The sequence below is a fragment of the Xenopus laevis genome, chromosome 4S (genome assembly GCF_017654675.1).
Source record: "Xenopus laevis strain J_2021 chromosome 4S, Xenopus_laevis_v10.1, whole genome shotgun sequence".
Lineage (NCBI taxonomy): Eukaryota > Metazoa > Chordata > Amphibia > Anura > Pipidae > Xenopus > Xenopus laevis.
This window is the reverse complement of record NC_054378.1, coordinates 64,682,269-64,702,331: the sequence shown is the minus strand read 5'-3', so window position 1 is coordinate 64,702,331 and position 20,063 is coordinate 64,682,269. Positions and strand designations below refer to the sequence as shown.

General features: G+C 40.9%; 1 protein-coding gene across 3 annotated transcripts in view; it reads left to right on the top strand.

The window, feature by feature from the left end:
• The window catches only part of pde4b.S (phosphodiesterase 4B S homeolog), a 257,804-nt gene that overhangs the window by 165,206 nt on the left and 72,535 nt on the right, over positions 1-20,063 (top strand). For all 3 annotated transcript variants that reach the window (XM_041591314.1, NM_001092664.1, XM_018259601.2), the window contains 4 exon segments: positions 742-936; positions 2,714-2,750; positions 2,870-2,940; positions 11,498-11,547. In XM_041591314.1, coding sequence (XP_041447248.1) covers positions 742-936; positions 2,714-2,750; positions 2,870-2,940; positions 11,498-11,547 — 353 coding nt within the window.

The window sequence follows — 20,063 nt, the reverse complement described above, 5'->3', positions numbered from 1 at the left end:
CTTAAACCCCATACCAGCATGCAAGGCCAAATATATGTATGTGTATATGTGTATACATGTATATCTATCTATCTATCTATCTATCTATCTATCTATCTATCTATCTATCTATCTATCTATATATATATATATAGGGCACAGGGGCAGCTACAAAGTAGCTTTAATTGAAGGTGGGAGCTGTCCTGTTCTATCTATCTATCTATATATATCTATATCTATATCTATATATATATATATATATATATATATATATATATATCTCTGTGTGTGTGTGTGTGTATACTATATATACTATATATACAAGGTAGCTTTAATTGAAGGTGGGAGCTGTCCTGTTCTATCTATCTATATATATCTATATATATATATATATATATATATATATATATATATATATATATATATATATATATATATATATATATATAGATATATATAGATATATATATAGATATATATATAGATATATATATATATATATATGTTTGTGCCTAATATAAATGTTACTAGTGTCACTGTTCAAGGGAAATTGTTACTTAATGTTAGTAAGAAAAAAGATGCAGCTGTTAAATTGCAATTTTTATCATCAATTTGTTAATAATCATGCAGAATGCTTTACATAAAAACCCTGCCTAGGATGATAGATTTGTTTAATTAAATAAATGATGATGATGTTTAATGTCCTTAAATTGAAAAATCCCTTATTAGCTTCTGATCATTATTTTGTTTTCTTTTCAACAGCTTTGATGTTGAAAATGGTCCCACCCCAGGACGTAGCCCTCTGGATCACCAGGCTAGCCCTGGCTCTGGACTGGTGCTGCACACCAACTTTACAAGTCACAACCAGCGCAGAGAATCCTTTCTGTATAGATCGGACAGTGACTATGATTTATCACCAAAGACTATGTCCAGGAATTCCTCTGCTGCCAGCGAGCAGTAAGTATTGTTTTGTCATGTATATTAAACATAATAGAAACATTTTACATTTTTCATTGAACATGTCTAAAATTGAAATAAAAATAAATGAACTGCCTCCAAAGATTCTACACTAAACTGGCAATGAAGTCCTGTAGACACTCTGAAGGGAAGCAATAAAAATTGAATCTCCCTAGCATGATATTGCTACTTTTCTGCTCATTCACAGCACATGCAAGGTCAACAGAAAAAAGGTGAGTTTGCCCAGTGCTTATTAGGACTGTTCTTCAACTTTAGGATTTATTTTTTGTAACTTTCTATTGGAACAAATATCCCCATTATCCTCTTGGTATCTTGGTATCTTTTCTTTTTTTTCCGTATTCGATCCCATGTAGTGGTGGGTTGTAAGGTTCGGTCTGTTTGTTTTCCTGCAATCACAAAATAAGGAGATTTCTTGCTGGTTTCCTTTATTGCTTGCTTTATTATATTCAAGTCCACCTTTATTTATGTGGCTGCTACTAAGCAATGATATCTTTGCACTGGGTCCACCGGTACTTTAAGGTGCCCCTGAGAATATGCTCTGGACTGCTCACTTACCTGAAGTTAGGGAACACAGTATACAGTACAGTATATACAATAGAAAATTCCCAGTAGAAGGCTGATTAAAAATTAATTCATATTGTCATCAAAGCTTCAGCCCTGCAACACAAACCTCTACGACAGATGTCACCTTGTTTTAGATAATGATTTAGATGATTTATAAGTATCCCTAATCTTAGCTTTTGAGCAGCAGCCTAGAGCACACCAAGCATATAGTATCACTCACATTTACATGATGGCTTAACACAATTTGAAGATCTGGTGCAGGATTTGCCCCCAGGCTCTCCACCACCCTATTGACAGGGACCCCTAACTTTACACCCGCATGCCTCTGCACACACCTTCACATTCCATCCTTCATCTGCCCTCTTGTTTGTGTCCCCAAGGGGTGCAGGTACCCCAAGCACCAAAGGTAGTTTCATTCCTTGAAGTCTTGATCTTATAGTCCTTCTGCTTTTCAAAGAATCTCTGCACCACCCACTATGGAAAGCAGAGGGCCATGAAGTCCCAGAATTATTTTACAATGGAACAAAGTGAGCATGAGGTTGCATTACACTGTGAGCCTAAGGGATGTTGGGAAATGGTTTGTAAGAGTATCATGTGATTTTAGTTTTTTTTTAATTTGTAGAATCAGAAATGCTTATGTAAAAGTATATGTGGATATATGTTTATTTCTTGAAGTTCAGATAGTGTTTATATATCTTTTCTATATCATCCCAACTGAATGAGCTCATGGCAAAAAGAGGGGAATATTTTCCCTTTAAGAAGATGTCATAATATATTTATAGTTGGAACAGACATCATCAATGTACAATGTATCTGCATAGTACATTCCTCACATCGAAACGACAATTTCATTAAACTGTATACTGTTTGTATATTTTTGTCAAAAACTAGGGTGCTGTTTTCTCACCTCAAGCATTCGATTCAGCCTACTAGCCAATAGATACTTGGTTTATGGAGCAGGGAAGCATTTCTAAATAAGTCTGTGGATGGTTCTTCAAAAATGAATACTGTTTTAAAAGAAAATAGGAAAACTTTGGTAGATTACTATGATTTTTCTGTTGTTTGTATCCATATTGCAAAGAAGATTAAAATGAACATAAAAATAACTGCCATGATCTAATACAAAATATTGAAAGCGGCCCTTATACTGTAGTAATCATATGATTAAGTGTTTTCTTTTTGTCTGTTTTAGGCATGGAGATGACTTGATAGTTACACCTTTTGCTCAGGTATGATCCCTTTCCCTTCACCTTTACAGCAAACCTCTGTTATTTGTGTGCTAGTGCCACTGCATTCTCATTACAGCATGGCTATGAATCAGATAAATGTCTCTTATTTTTTCCACTAGGTGCTGGCGAGTTTGCGCAGTGTGAGAAATAATTTTACAGTGTTGACCAATGTACATGGAGTACCAAACAAGTAAGTTTTTTTCATAATTAGCTTCCATTAATATAAGTAAAAAATGGGTATAAAAATATGGTTGTATTCACGTCAGCTCTCTGCTGTTTTACTGCTAAAGAGCAGGTACCAAAGTGCAAAAATATGTGCGATATGCCACTTCCTCTGAATCATTGCACTCTCTAAATCTAAAACATGCTATTATGTGCTAATAAGTGCACTATTCCTTAACATGCTTATAAATCTTATACAAGCTGCATCCTTGTCAATATGGCCATCACACTGGCCAGGGCTGTTTTAATTAATGGTTAAATGTTTTAATAAAAAAGGGATATTTTCTCAGGGCCCACCATCAGACTTTTCCTCTGGTATAACTTTCGACAGAAGCATCCCCCAGAGATGGCAGACTTGTAACTCAGCAAAATGAACACTTAGGGTCAGTGGGTAACTATAGAGGAAGCAGACCCTGCAGTCGCTGGGTGTCCGGGAAACAAGGGGTCTGCTTCCTCTATAGCTGGACATTATCCCCCCCCCTCCACAGCCTCTCTCTGCTACCTTCAAGCTGGGAGGGAACACGTAGGCAGCCTGAAGACACCAGTGGAAAGTGGGCAAGGGGCCTGGTAGGCAGGAGCAACTCTAAGCCTCTTGCCACCTGCCGTGGCTTCTGTAATGCAGCCCCCACTTACTGCCAAGTGATTTACCTTTTTTGCACAGGAGTGCTCTCTCTGCACTAGAAGAGTACATTTCTTATTTAATGACCAGGAATTACCAGGACTGTTTATTTGCCACCCCTGGCGACTAGGGAGCTGCTGCTGCCTGAGGTGAGTTTCTAAAGTCCCCTCATGGCCGCAGGGCCCCTGCTGGTAGTTATTGCTGTGCTGGGCCCCTTCAAAGATTTTTTTGTGAGGAGGGGTCTTGGCACACATTAGTTACGCCACTACCTAGGGTAGGGTTGTCAGCTGTCCGGTTTTGACCTGTACAGCCTGGTTTTCCAATTTAGGAAAACCGGGCAGGATTCCCTATGATTGACACAGCAATTGGCCAATCTCCGATCGCCACATCATAGCCCTGTCCCTGATGTCACGACCCACCCTGCAGTATAACAGCCCTGCCCCATTTCATCATGACCCCGCCCCCAGCCCGGATTCAACCGGGCCAAAAAGGCGGCAACCCTAACTTAGGGGCAGTCAAAAACACACGAATGGGTGGCGACACTGTTTTCTTTAGAACACATTCAGCAGCAAGTCAAAGCAATCAAGTGTAGAAAACAAGAGTTCAGCAATTCACTCACATTTTCTCTGTTTGCTTAAACGCGGACGGGCAAAACCTCATTAATCTGCCCCTCACATTAGCTCTTATGCTCATGAAACTAATGACAGCAAAACAAATTAGGCTCATGTACTAAACATGAGTGATCAGGCCCAGATTTGTGGTGAGGCCACAAAGGCCTGGGTCTAGGGTGGCAAATTATCAGGGGTGACATGCTGCCCTGCAGCTTTATGGGGAGCACTGGGAACGCACCCCAGTGCTCCGGGTGCATGCGCACACTCGGGGGGGGGGGGTAGTGCGGCTGGGTGCTAAAACCGCGCGGGCCCGGGATATCCAGCCCTATGATGTGTGCAGCATTAATGGCCAATGACTTCTAGACAAAGTTAATGAAATTTAGTGGCCTTAATTAGTAGGTGCAAAGGCATATGTGTTAGGTACAGCTGTACTGACAATAGATGCTGCATATAGCAAGGCACATGTACACACGTGGACCCTTTTGCACCTAGCATATCCTTTTGTTAAAACAGACGGAATATTTAGGCTGCAGTTATGGCATTTACCAGTAGATGGTGCAGTTATATCTGCTTAGTACTCCATAAGAGAAATAAGGGAATCGTGTATTACTAGAATTGTTTTCGTAAGTATATAATATGTATAAAAACATACATGTCCACCAAAGGGTGTGGTTAGACATGCCCATTACTACAACAGTGATAGATACTGGCATCCCAAGCACTTTAGCAGTAGCAGTGAACAAAAGTATGTTATTGTGAGAGATGACCACATTTTCCCTTGGTTCTCTTGGGTTGTTTGTACAACCCACATTAACTTATATCCAATGACTGCCAAAAGGCATGACTGAAATGATGCCTAGACAGAAAAGAGAAGGGCCATTTGAAAACACACAAACGTGACTATGATTCTTTAACCATTTACATGCCATGAATGTACACAATTCTGACACAGAAGTACAACTGTGCTAAAAGTTATATTTGAGTTACCAAAACAATGCTCAATGGGACAGTGAAAATTTTACATTACGTTATAATTTACCCTATGTGTCCCCTTAAAATTTAATTATAAGTCAACGACCTCTTTCATTCAGATGCTCATTTTCTCAAAACTGAAAATATTTTTTATGTAATATGATGCTCAAGCAATCTCGCTTGCAATTTTGTTATGAAAATATTTATTTTTGGCAATGCAAAATTCATTGTTCACATTTAACCATTTTGTTATCAAATGCCTCTTTTTTACATGCCAAGACCAAACAAGTGTCTGTAGTACCAGATGGCATAAGTGACATCACATCCTGCTAACATTATATGACTATTATTTTTTTTTATTTTTTTGCCAAATCTTTCATTTTGTGATTTAATGCTCTAAGCCTGGTTTTGCAATTTAGTGTTTCTCTTGCTCTAAGCCTGGTTCTTATCAATTAAGGAAGGAAATTGACCTTCAAAAGAGAGGGACATAAATATATAATTAAGTGTCTGTTGATTTACGTGGCAATGCAAGGTGGTGTATGACATAAGAGTGACTTAATGGGTTTGACTTTGTGTTTTTCGTAGTTTTCATGTGTGCTGGATACAGGTAGAACAGCAATGCAAATGGTGCCCTGACATAGAGCTTGAGTCATGTCTACCATCTTCAGTGAAAATGTCAAACATAACTGTAAACAGAAATGCAGAGAATTTAATTGTCTTGAGCTTCTGTTTTTATGCTTCAGATTTGTGTAGAAAACAACAGCATCCTTATATTTGTGACACCATATAAGCATAGATATGTTGTTGTGGAGAGCAAAGCCTTGTATTATGCTGAAATGTTGGGGAGGTACATTTGTGTATAGTCCTGTAATAAAGTATGGTACAGCTGCAATATGCTTGTTTGTGGTTAGGTACAGCCCTCTACTATGCTGTTTTGTTCTGAGGCATTTCCCTTTATTGTGCTGTTACATGGTGAGGCACAACCCTGTATTATGCTATTATGTGGTGAGGATTTGTGTGTTGTAACACATACTCTATCTATATTGTGCATCAACAGAGCAATACTTGCAAAGTTCTTGCAGACCCATAATTTGTTGTCCATTGATAGACTTGCAAGCATCAATAGCCTGCAGGCTTTGTTAGACTAAATTGGGAAAGCCCCAGAGGTTTTGCATAGAAGAAATCTTTAAATTAGACAGTTCCCCAGAACCACCAGGTGAAAAACTGAAGGATGTTGGTGGTTTTTCCATTGGGAAATCGACATCCTCCATCAAACTTATCAGACGGAAATGTCCCGAGTTTCTCTTTGATCTCCTGCACTGATGCCAGAAAAAGATACAACGTTTCTGAAACGTAATTAAAATGAGAGGCTTTTTTGGCAGAGAGCCCAGAACACTGAGCAGCTGCACTTCAATATATTTGTAACAAGTTAAGATAAGCAAAGAAACAACTGTAACTATTTAAGATAAGCAGGTATCTTGGGAGAACTGTGACTCAGCCTAAAGGGCAATTTCAGCTTCATTATCTAGTATAGGTAAATCTAAAACACCTGGACTTGCTGAGTAATCATTGAAGACATTTCACCACTCATCCGAGCAGCTTCTTCAGTTCAGATGACTGGTGTGGGAAGTTTTCGGCATATAAACTCTTCCACTAATCCATTTACAATGGCACATTGTAACTCTTCAGAGAGGTGACATCTATTATTCACAGAGGTGTTGATTCTATGTAGTTACTGTGATAGGATTATCCAATGTGTCATGCAACTCCTAGAAACAGGTGTTACAAACTATGATAAAAGATGCAACACACACTGCTAAATAGACAGAACCTTTACCCCCAACAAATTGAGACAGATTATGAAAATTATGAAAGATTATGAAATTAAGGGTTGGTTGTTATGGTTCTCCTGGCTGTCTGGCTTTCCAATTGCTGCTCTTAATTCTACTTCTATCCTACACTAAGATCTTCCCCAATCCCTGTCAACCTAGATTTCTGTGCCCTTCTTACTCCGTCATGGCTTCCAACAACCTGCTGCCGTTGTAGTAGCCCCTTTTATTCACATACATCAAATAATTGAACACAGACAGATAGAAAAGTGTTTCTTCTTCCTTAAAACATACCATAGATATCTGCAATCTCATTTCCATTAACTCATTGTGTCAGTTAGCTAACAAACTGTGTCATAATAATACAGCCCACATATATTATCCATCAGCAAGTGCCACGTGCTGCTAGGGTCCTGTGCCAGCCAATGATTTAACCATTCTTTCTAATTGACAGGACTGGTAATTAAGATCGTTATTGTGTTGCGGTTGCTAGGAAACCTAGCCTTAAAAAAATTATTCCTATGTGTTTAATGGAATATAATTTCCATATTTAGGTTTGGAATCAACAGGCACATCCAAATGTGCATTTACAATACATACATTATACAGTATATACAGTATGCTATCACCTCAGTAACTAGCGGAGCACAGATGAATTGTTGGAATGTGTGAATTAGTGTAATCGAGAAATTCTTGACCCGCACCCGACCCTAACCCACCCGCTCCCTACCTGCATCTGACCCGGGCCTGCTGCTCCCCTTTATTTATAGGCCCGCCCCATCTGCAGTGACGTCACAAAAGGGGCAGGGCAGGCAGAAGTCTATAAATTCCGGCGCCGGAAGCCAGCAGTACTAGGTCGCGGGCGGGGAGAGCAGGAGAAGAGCTCGACCCACCCGGAGCATTTCGTCCAGGGGTCGGCCCGAACCCACCCGACCCGCGGGTCCCACGGGCCTCGGGTCGGCCCGCACATCACTAGTATGAATGCTGTTTTGGTATCAGACAGTTTGCTCAGTACAAACTCATCTCAAATAAATTTCTAACCTATGTCTGGATTTATGTAGTGTAGGCCAATACTTGCTCCTCATGAATGAATCCATAAGATACAAATAAAGAGTAGGCAGAGCCGGGCCAAGCCAGGCAGGCGCCCTAGGCAGCCTGCCCGGCTGCTGCGCCGGCTGGTTGAGCGCTTCTGTGCATGCGCGAAAAGACGCTTCTCAGTGGCTTAACTAGATATTACTGGGCCCCATAGCAGATTATTTTTCAGGCCCCCAGGTTGACCAGTTGTACCAGTATTTATTGAAATTGTATATGAATTAGGACCTCATGGGGCCCCTATACCTCCTGGGCCCCCCTGCAGTCGCAGGGTCTGCTTCCTCTGTAGTTACGCCCCTGACGCTTCTGCGCATGCGCGAAAAGACGCTTATGTGCATGCGCGAAAAACTGCTTCTGCGCATGCACGAAAAAAATGCTTCTGCGTATGTGCGGATTGACGCATGCATTTTCGCATGCATACACAGATGGGACAGTGGCCAGTCGGCAAAGAAGGGACCGGACTAGGGGTAGGAGTAAGTACGTGCCTGGCGCCCCTCCACCTTTGCGCCCTAGGCACGTGCCTACTCTGCCTACCCCTATTTCCGGCCCTGAGAGTAGGTATAACAGCTAATTATCTTGCAAGACTTCCGCTCATTCTCAGAATGTGGAATAACTATGCAACATGTTGCATTTAGTATGTGAGATAGATTAAAAGATTGATGTTACATGCTACTTACTTTTTTAGGCTTGTGACCATTTTCTAAATCATAATAATTTCATGTGATAGATTCCTTACTCCAAAGAATTTATTTATTTTATTAGGAAATATAACTACTAACTTTGTACTGCTTATGGGGGTGAAAGACCTCAGGGGTTATTTATTGAAGTCTGTTTTTTTTCTGGCAGAACTTTTAAAGGGAAAAAACAATATTTTTATAGAAAAAAAAGCTCAATTTTTTTGAGATTCATTAAATCCAGATGGTGTTAAAAGTCCAAACAAAAAAGTACTCCAACTCAGACCTGCCACATTCATGTAGAAGTCAATGGCAGATCTCCCGTTCAATTATCCGGAGATTCCATGTTTTCGGCATCAAATCCGAAAAAGTTGTAGTTTTCGACAAATCCGAAATCGTACAAATATATTTTTTCACAATTTTATTTAGTCTTTTCCCGCATCAGAAATTGATAAATGGGGGGGGAGTCTGTGAGGATTCGGTCAGAGTGATTTTAAGAAAATAGTGAGAAAATTTTGGATTTTGATAAATAACCCCCTTCGAGTTTAGCTCCTATCATATATCAATTACCTTGCAACTGATAGAATTGAAACCATCCTCAAGTACTGTGATGAGGACCAAAACAAAATCTGTTTATTTGTGCTAACCCTATAACAAATAAAACAATTAAAATCTATAGAAAAATGGGAGGAGTTGTAAGTCTGCAGTCCAAATCATGGTATTGGGATAAAATCATGTTAAGTTCACTGGATTGTGTAATGTTGCATCATACAAGTATTACTGTATTTAATTTGGCATTAAAGACTCGACTAACCATGAAAAGTGACATCAATCTGTGTCTTTTTAGAGAATAAAACTACATTTTTATGACTGATTTTTCTCATTCATGCAACTAATCATGGTGAGCTTGCTGTTTAATGTAATATACAGGTTTAGTAAATGATGTGTTAGCACTTGATGCCAACTATGACTGTTAATCTCATAGAATCGTATTCATGATTCTGGTTTATTCTGAAACCCGTGTTAATCTCATAGAATCTTATTCATGATTCTGGTTTATTATGAAACCCGTGTTAATCTCATAGAATCATATTCATGATTCTGGTTTATTCTGAAACCCGTGTTAATCTCATAGAATCTTATTCATGATTCTGGTTTATTATGAAACCCGTGTTAATCTCATAGAATCATATTCATGATTCTGGTTTATTCTGAAACCCGTGTTAATCTCATAGAATCTTATTCATGATTCTGGTTTATTATGAAAGCCGTGTTAATCTCATAGAATCTTATTCATGATTCTGGTTTATTCTGAAACCCGTGTTAATCTCATAGAATCTTATTCATGATTCTGGTTTATTCTGAAACCCGTGTTAATCTCATAGAATCTTATTCATGATTCTGGTTTATTCTGAAACCCGTGTTAATCTCATAGAATCTTATTCATGATTCTGGTTTATTATGAAACCCGTGTTAATCTCATAGAATCATATTCATGATTCTGGTTTATTCTGAAACCCGTGTTAATCTCATAGAATCTTATTCATGATTCTGGTTTATTATGAAAGCCGTGTTAATCTCATAGAATCTTATTCATGATTCTGGTTTATTCTGAAACCCGTGTTAATCTCATAGAATCTTATTCATGATTCTGGTTTATTATGAAACCCGTGTTAATCTCATAGAATCTTATTCATGATTCTGGTTTATTCTGAAACCCGTGTTAATCTCATAGAATCGTATTCATGATTCTGGTTTATTATGAAACCCGTGTTAATCTCATAGAATCTTATTCATGATTCTGGTTTATTCTGAAACCCGTGTTAATCTCATAGAATCGTATTCATGATTCTGGTTTATTCTGAAACCCGTGTTAATCTCATAGAATCTTATTCATGATTCTGTTTTTTTATGAAACCCGTGTTAATCTCATAGAATCTTATTCATGATTCTGGTTTATTCTGAAACCTATATTGTGCAAGTATTTTTCATCTGAAAAGCCATATTTCTCAAGTACAGTACCAGAAATTACTGTGGGGTAATCACTGTTCCTAAACATCTCAGTATATTACTATGTATACTGTAGTCCTGTTCCGTTCATTGTTATGACCACATGTTACATTTAACCACTGAATGACTCATTTACTACTGGACCAGTTTAGGGTCCATACGTGGAACACTTGCACCTGTTACATCAGGAGGAGCAAGCTTCAGTATATGCCCTGTGCCTAAAGCCGTTATATGGACGACAAATAGCCCAAAAATATTTATAAAGTTCCATTTTTGTATTCATCGGAAAAATGTACAGTGGGAAAAAGCTGAATGAAATTCTGCAAGTGCTCAAACAATAATGGTTCTCTACATTGTACTTTTTTTAATAAAATATGAGTCCTGAAAGATTACAATTAAATCTCTATTCATATAGCCAATAATGTTTACATCAATTAAACTTCTTACCTTACCTTTAATAAAACCATTCACTATATTCACTATATTACTCCATTTCTATCACATGATGCATAAGTTGATCTACTGTATGTTGATATATATATATATATATATATATATATATATATATATATATATATATATATATATATATATAAAATATATATATATATATAAATAAGATGTGCCACAACACATGCACCCAAACTGTCATTATTTTGCATGGCAGACTGTCTGCTGAAATTTTCTTTGACATTAAGGTTTATTCCTTTTATTGCAGGAGGTCACCAATGACTAGTCAGCCTCAGATCTCCATAGTTAATCATCAAGGTCAGTAACAATCTCTTTTTGGTGCCATGCTAGTGCTGTTTTTTGGTCAGTCGCTTCTGCCACTTTGTAGCCAGGGCCATATTTATATATATAGCTTTGCTCCACAAATGACTTGAACACAAGATAGTGTATATATATAGGCACCCTGCGCCTAGGGTGGCCCTCAGGTGCCAATATTAATTTTTTTAAAAAATATATAAAAGTCGCCGCTAGGAACATTCTGTGTAAGTTTGGCAGCATCGCTGGGGAGATAAGGGATACCTGGCGCTGGAGGATGTGACATCATGTGTTGTTGGACATAACATCATGCAAGGAGTTTGTCAGGTAAAATGGGAGACCTAGAATTAATTGCATGCTCTAAAAATGATGATATAATTGGTATCACTGAGACCTGGTGGGATGAAACATGTGACTGGATTGTGAATTTAAATGGTTGCACCCTTTTTAGGAGGAACAGAGGGATAAAAAAAGGGTGGAGGAGTGTGTTTGTATGTAACGCCTGAATTAAAGCCATGCACTAAAGAAATAACAATAGCTGGCACTGGTGAGGGTGTAGAATCCCTCTGGGTAGAGATTTTGACTGGGCAAAAGGTTACAAAGAGAATTATCATTGGTGTATGCTATAAACCACCTTATATAAGTGTCGAGTATGAAGCCCAGCTACTCTTGCTGATACAAGCTGCTTCACAGCTGGGTCAATTATCCAGACATTGACTGGGGTAATGGGGTTGCCAAGATAGAAAAAGCTAGTAGGTTTTTAAATATGCTGAATGACAACTTTTTATTCCGGCTTGTTCAAGAACCTACTAGGAATAACTTACTTTTGGACCTTGTAATAACTAATAATACTGAATTCATCTCTAAAATTTGTGTGGGTGAGCATTTAGGGAATAGTGAATAACATGGTCTCCTTTAAGATTCTGTTGCAGTAGTAATTCTATAATGGAGTAACTAAAACACTAACTGCACATTTTGACAGTATAAGGGCATCTCTGCAACATATTAAGTGAGACATGCTTTTCACAGGGTTAAACACGGAATATAAATGGGAAGTCTTTAAAATGCTGTTTAATAAATATACGTCAGTATATTCCCCTTTTAAGCAAGGAACGACGTTGCAAAGCAAAACCTTTTTGGTTCAAAAGAAGTGTTGGTGTTGAGGCGTGCTTTTAAGGCTTTCAAGTTAGCTGGGACAGCCAAATCAATTATAAGGTACAAGGAGGCCAATAAATCATGCAAAGAAGCTATAAGGCAAGCTAAAATTGATATTGAAAACAATATTGCACCAAGCAGTAAAAAGAATCCAAAATTATTTTTTAAATATGTTAATAGTAAAAAAATTAAGCAGGAAGGGGTGGGACCTTTAGTTTCCGAGGGGGGTCAGCTGGTTGATGAAAACAAAATAAAAGCGCAGATCCTGAATTCATATTTTTCGTCTGTCTACACAAATGAGGAACCAGTTATTGAAGGTTTCCTTCTTAATAGTCGCAATTCTAGTTATACAACTAATGATGCATGGTTCACACATGAGAAAATTCAAAAGAGACTAGAACATGTTAAGATAAACAAAGGTCCGGGGCCAGATGGTATTCATCCCAGGGTAATTAGCGAGCTTAGCTCTGTGATTGCCAAACCTCTTTACTTAATTTTTCAGGATTCATTGAGGTCTGGCATAGTGCCGAGAGACTGCCGAATTGCTAATGTGGTGCCTCTATTCAAAAAAGGATCCCGTTCTCAGCCTCAAAATTATAAGCCAGTTAGTCTGACCTCAGTAGTAGGAAAGCTTTTTAAAGGGTTATTAAAGGATACGATACTGGACTTAATAGCAAATCATAATACTATGAATGTATGCCAGCATGGTTTTATGCGTAATAGATCTTGCCAGACTTACTTAATTTCTTTTTATGAGAAGGTAAGCCGGAACCTCGATTCTTGGATGGCAGTGGGTGTGATTTACTTAGACTTTGCTAAAGCATTTGATACAGTGCCACACAAAAGGTTACTGGTTAAATTAAGGAATGTTGGCCTGGAACATAGTATTTGTACCTGGATAGAGAACTGGCTAAAAGATAGACTACAAAGAGTGGTGGTAAATAGGGATGTAGCGAACGTCGGAAAAAAAGTTCGCGAACATATTCGCGAACTTGCGCAAAAACGCGAGCGGTTCGCGAACGGTTCGCGAACCCCATAGACTTCAATGGGAAGGCGAACTTTAACATCTAAAAAAAAAATTTCTGGCCAGAAAAATGATTTTAAAGTTGTTTAAAGGGTGCAACGACCTGGACAGTGGCATGCCAGAGGGGGATCAAGGGCAAAAATGTATCTGAAAAATCTGCCTGTGTGTGCTTGGAAGAGATAGTGTAGGGGGAGAGCTGTTAGTGATTTCAGGGACAGATGATAGTAAGTTTGCTGGCTAGTAATCTGCTTGATACTGCTCTGTATTGGAGGGACAGAAGTCTGCAGGGATTTGAGGGACATTTTAGCTTAGGTAGCTTTGCTGGCTAGTAATCTACTGTTCTCGTTAAACAACTGCCATACGTTGACCTTGTAGGCATTGTTTGCCCAGTTTTTTTGGACGCAGCCACTGAAGCACAGTTGCCAGAAAAAATATGCCATATAAATGCTGAAAATAGTCATTTTTCGCCATACGTTGACCTTGTAGACATTGTTTGCCCAGTTTTTTTGGTTGCAGCCACTGAAGCACAGTTGCCAGAAAAAATATGCCATATAAATGCTGAAAATAGTCATTTTTTGCCATACGTTGACCTTGTAGGCATTGTTTGCCCAGTTTTTTTGGTCGCAGCCACTGAAGCACAGTTGCCAGAAAAAATATGCCATATAAATGCTGAAAATAGTCATTTTTTGCCATATACGTTGAGTCAACGTATGGCAAAAAATGACTATTTTCAGCATTTATATGGCATATTTTTTCTGGCCTCTGTGCTTCAGTGGCTGCGGCCAAAAAAACTGGGCAAACAATGCCTACAAGGTCAACGTCGTTGACCTTGTAGGCATTGTTTGCCCAGTTTTTTTGGCCGCAGCCACTGAAGCACAGAGGCCAGAAAAAATATGCCATATAAATGCTGAAAATAGTCATTTTTGCCATACGTTGACTCAACGTATATGGCAAAAAATGACTATTTTCAGCATTTATATGGCATATTTTTTCTGGCCTCTGTGCTTCAGTGGCTGCGGCCAAAAAAACTGGGCAAACAATGCCTACAAGGTCAACGTCGTTGACCTTGTAGGCATTGTTTGCCCAGTTTTTTTGGCCGCAGCCACTGAAGCACAGAGGCCAGAAAAAATATGCCATATAAATGCTGAAAATAGTCATTTTTTTGGTCGCAGCCACTGAAGCACAGTTGCCAGAAAAATTATGCCATATAAATGCTGAAAATATGTATTTTTTTGGTTGCAGCCACTGAAGCACAGAGGCCAGAAAAATTATGCCATATAAATGCTGAAAATATAAATTTTTTTGGTTGCAGCCACTGAAGCACAGAGGCCAGAAAAATTATGCCATATAAATGCTGAAAATATGCATTTTTTTGGTTGCAGCCACTGAAGCACAGAGGCCAGAAAAATTATGCCATATAAATGCAGAAAATATGCATTTTTTTGGACGCAGCCACTGAAGCACAGTTGCCAGAAAAAATATGCCATATAAATGCTGAAAATAGTCATTTTTTGCCATACGTTGACCTTGTAGACATTGTTTGCCCAGTTTTTTTGGTTGCAGCCACTGAAGCACAGAGGCCAGAAAAAATTAAACCAGTAGGGTTTGCACCCTAGTTTGTAACGGTGGCGGAGGGAGGAGGAGGACGCTAAAGGACAGCTGTGTGTGGAGTCATGAGGCTTGAAGAGAAGGACAGCTGCATAGAAGTCAGAACAAGTCTTCCGGCGTGCAGTAACCCTCCGAGATCCACCCCTCATTCATTTTAATAAAGGTCAGGTAATCGACACTTTTGTGACCTAGGCGAGTTCTCTTCTCAGTTACAATCCCTCCTGCTGCACTGAAGGTCCTTTCTGAGAGCACACTTGAGGCTGGGCAAGACAAGAGGTTCATGGCAAATTGTGACAGCTCTGGCCACAGATCAAGCCTGCGCACCCAGTAGTCCAGGGGTTCATCGCTCCTCAGAGTGTCGATATCTGCAGTTAATGCCAGGTAGTCCGCTACCTGCCGGTCGAGGCGTTCTTTGAGGGTGGATCCAGAAGGGTTGTGGCGCTGCCTTGGACAGAAAAACATTTGCATGTCTGACGTTACAGACTGGCCAAAGGGCTTTGTCCTTGCAGGTGTGCTCGTGGCAGGATTACTGGCACCTCTGCCCCTGGAATGTTGATGAGTTCCTGAAGTGACATCACCCTTAAAAGCATTGTACAACATGTTTTGCAGGCTGGTTTGTAAATGCCGCATCTTTTCGGACTTGTGGTATGTTGGTAACATTTCTGACACTTTATGCTTGTACCGAGGGTCTAGTAGCGTTGCGACCCAGTACAGGTCCTTCTCCTTAAGCCTCTTGATACGGGGGTCCTTCAACAGGCATGACAGCATGAAAGACCCCATTCTCACAAGGTTGGATGCAGAGCTATCCATCTCCGCTTCCTCATTATCAAGGACTGCATCATCCACGGTCTCCTCCCCCCAGCCACGTACAAGACCAGGGGTCCCCAAAAGGTCACCACTAGCCCCCTGGGAAGCCTGCTCCTGTTGGTCCTCCTCCTCCTCCTCCACAAAGCCACCTTCCTCCTCTGACTCCACTTCTGGCACCTCTCCCTGCGTTGCAGCAGGTGCCTGGGTTCGTTCTGGTGATTCCGACCAGAAATCGTGCGCTTCCAGCTCCTCGTCACGCTGGTCTACAGCCTCATCTGTCACTCGTCGCACGGCACGCTCCAGGAATAAAGCGAAGGGTATTAGGTCGCTGATGGTGCCTTCGGTGCGACTGACCATATTTGTCACCTCTTCAAAAGGTCGCATGAGCCTGCAGGCATCGCGCATAAGCACCCAGTAACGGGGGAAAAAAATCCCCAGCTGTGCAGATCCAGTCCTACCACCCAGTTCAAAAAGGTACTCGTTGACGGCCCTTTGTTGTTGCAGCAGACGTTCCAACATAAGGAGCGTTGAATTCCAGCGAGTCTGGCTGTCAGAAATCAAACGCCTGACTGGCATGTTGTAGCGCTGCTGAATGTCAGCAAGGCGTGCCATGGCTGTGTAGGAACGTCTGAAATGGGCCGACACCTTTCTGGACTGGGTGAGAACGTCCTGGAATCCTGGGTACTTGGAGACAAAACGTTGGACTATTAAATTTAACACATGTGCCATGCAGGGCACATGTGTTAAATTGCCTAGTCTCAACGCTGCCAACAGATTGCTTCCATTGTCACACACCACTTTTCCGATCTGCAGTTGGTGTGGGGTCAGCCACCGATCGGCCTGTGACTGCAGAGATGACAGGAGTACAGATCCGGTATGGTTTTTGCTTTCCAGGCACGTCATCCCCAAGACAGCGTGACAACGGCGTACCTGGCACGTCGAATAGCCTAGGGGGAGCTGGGGGTGCACAGGTGTGGAGGAGGAGAAGGAGGACCCAGCAGCAGAGTAAGAAGAAGAAGAAGACGAGGTAGAGAGCGATGGAGGAGTAGAGGTGGTGGCAGAACCGCGTGCAATCCGTGGCGGTGACACCAACTCCACTGTTGTTGTTGAGCTACCCATTCCCTGCTTCCCAGCCATTACCAAGTTCACCCAGTGGGCAGTGTAGGTGACATACCTGCCCTGACCATGCTTGGAGGACCATGCGTCAGTAGTCATATGGACCTTTGGCCCAACACTAAGTGACAGAGATGCGGTAACTTGGCTCTGCACATGTTGGTACAGGTGTGGTATTCCCTTTTTAGAAAAAAAATTGCGGCTGGGTACCTTCCACTGCGGTGTCCCAATTGCTACAAATTTGCGGAAGGCCTCAGAGTCCACCAGCTGGTATGGTAAAAGCTGGCGGGCTAAGAGTGCAGACAAGCCAGCTGTCAGACGCCGGGCAAGGGGGTGACAGTCAGACATTGGCTTCTTACGCTCAAACATGGCCTTCACAGAAACTTGGCTGGTGGCAGATGACTGGGAATGGGAACAGGTGGTCAAGGTGGAAGGCGGAGTGGAGGGTGGTTCAGACGGGTCAAGGAGAGCAGAGGTAGAGCAGTAAGATGCTGGACCAGAAGGAGTGTGGCTTTTAGTTTGCCTGTTGCCTTTGAGGTGTTGCTCCCAAAGTGCTTTGTGCTTGCCGCTCATGTGCCTTCGCATAGAAGTTGTACCTATGTGGCTGTTGGGCTTACCAAGGCTCAGTTTCTGACTGCACTCATTGCAAATTACAATGCTTTTGTCAGAGGCACACACATTAAAAAAATCCCACACTGCTGACTTTTTGGAAGTGTGCGATCTGGCGGTAACAGTAGAAGTTGGCGGCAATGGCGGGTGCGTTGGCCGGCTGAACACAGGTGCCGATACATGTTGTTGCCCTACTGATCCCTGCGGGCTGTCCTCCCTGCTTCTTCTAAGTCTTATTCTCCTACTGCCTCTCTGACTCTCCGTCTCTCCATCTGAACTACCCTCCTCTTGCTCTCTTCTACTAGGCACCCACAAAACATCAATCTCCTCATCATCATTCTCCTCAGATGCATCAATTTCTTCTGACACATCACAGAAGGAAGCAGCAGCGGGGACCTCCTCCTCATCACTCATTATGTCCATCTCTGTCGTGTTCTCTGCCAGAATTAAATCTGGTGTAAGGTCCTCATCTCCTTCATCTTCTTCTGGCAATAATGGTTGCGCATTACTCAGTTCAAGAAACTCATGGGAAAATAACTCCTCTGACCCCAGTGAAGAAGGGGCACCGGTGGTGGAGGAAGTGTTACGTGGGGTGGCCATAGCAGTGGAGGATGAGGAGGATGTTGTGGTAAAGTTAGAAACGGTAGAGGATGGGGTGTGCTGTGTAAGCCAGTCAACTACCTCTTCAGCATTTTGGGAGTTCAGGGTCATTGGCTTTTTAAAACTGGGCAATTTGCTAGGGCCACAGGATTGCATAGCAGCACGGCCCCTAGCACGGCCTCTGCGTGGCGGCCTGCCTTTGCCTGGCATTATTTTTTAAAAAACAACAACAACAACAAAAACTCAGTTGGTTTTTCTGGAAACGATAATACACACAGCTAGATGGCGGGTTGAAGAAAACAGTGTGCAAATAATGCCTACAAGGTCAACGTATACACTACTACAGCGGTGGATACGGATTACGTAAAATATATTATGGCTGCTTGAAAAAAGTCACTCCGGTGTTTTTTCTGGAGACGGTAATATTATGGATATTTAGACAGAATGTGAACAAGGTCACACAGCTAGATGGCGGGTTGAAGAAAACAGTGTGCAAATAATGCCTACAAGGTCAACGTATACACTACTACAGCGGTGGATACGGATTACGTAAAATATATTATGGCTGCTTGAAAAAAGTCACTCCGGTGTTTTTTCTGGAGACGGTAATATTATGGATATTTAGACAGAATGTGAACAAGGTCACACAGCTAGATGGCGGGTTGAAGAAAACAGTGTGCAAATAATGCCTACAAGGTCAACGTATACACTACTACAGCGGTGGATACGGATTACGTAAAATATATTATGGCTGCTTGAAAAAAGTCACTCCGGTGTTTTTTCTGGAGACGGTAATATTATGGATATTTAGACAGAATGTGAACAAGGTCACACAGCTAGATGGCGGGTTGAAGAAAACAGTGTGCAAATAATGCCTACAAGGTCAACGTATACACTACTACAGCGGTGGATACGGATTACGTAAAATATATTATGGCTGCTTGAAAAAAGTCACTCCGGTGTTTTTTCTGGAGACGGTAATATTATGGATATTTAGACAGAATGTGAACAAGGTCACACAGCTAGATGGCGGGTTGAAGAAAACACTGTGCAAATAATGCCTACAAGGTCAACGTATACACTACTACAGCGGTGGATACGGATTACGTAAAATATATTATGGCTGCTTGAAAAAAGTCACTCCGGTGTTTTTTCTGGAGACGGTAATATTATGGATATTTAGACAGAATGTGAACAAGGTCACACAGCTAGATGGCGGGTTGAAGAAAACACTGTGCAAATAATGCCTACAAGGTCAACGTATACACTACTACAGCGGTGGATACGGATTACGTAAAATATATTATGGCTGCTTGAAAAAAGTCACTCCGGTGTTTTTTCTGGAGACGGTAATATTATGGATATTTAGACAGAATGTGAACAAGGTCACACAGCTAGATGGCGGGTTGAAGAAAACAGTGTGCAAATAATGCCTACAAGGTCAACGTATACACTACTACAGCGGTGGATACGGATTACGTAAAATATATTATGGCTGCTTGAAAAAAGTCACTCCGGTGTTTTTTCTGGAGACGGTAATATTATGGATATTTAGACAGAATGTGAACAAGGTCACACAGCTAGATGGCGGGTTGAAGAAAAC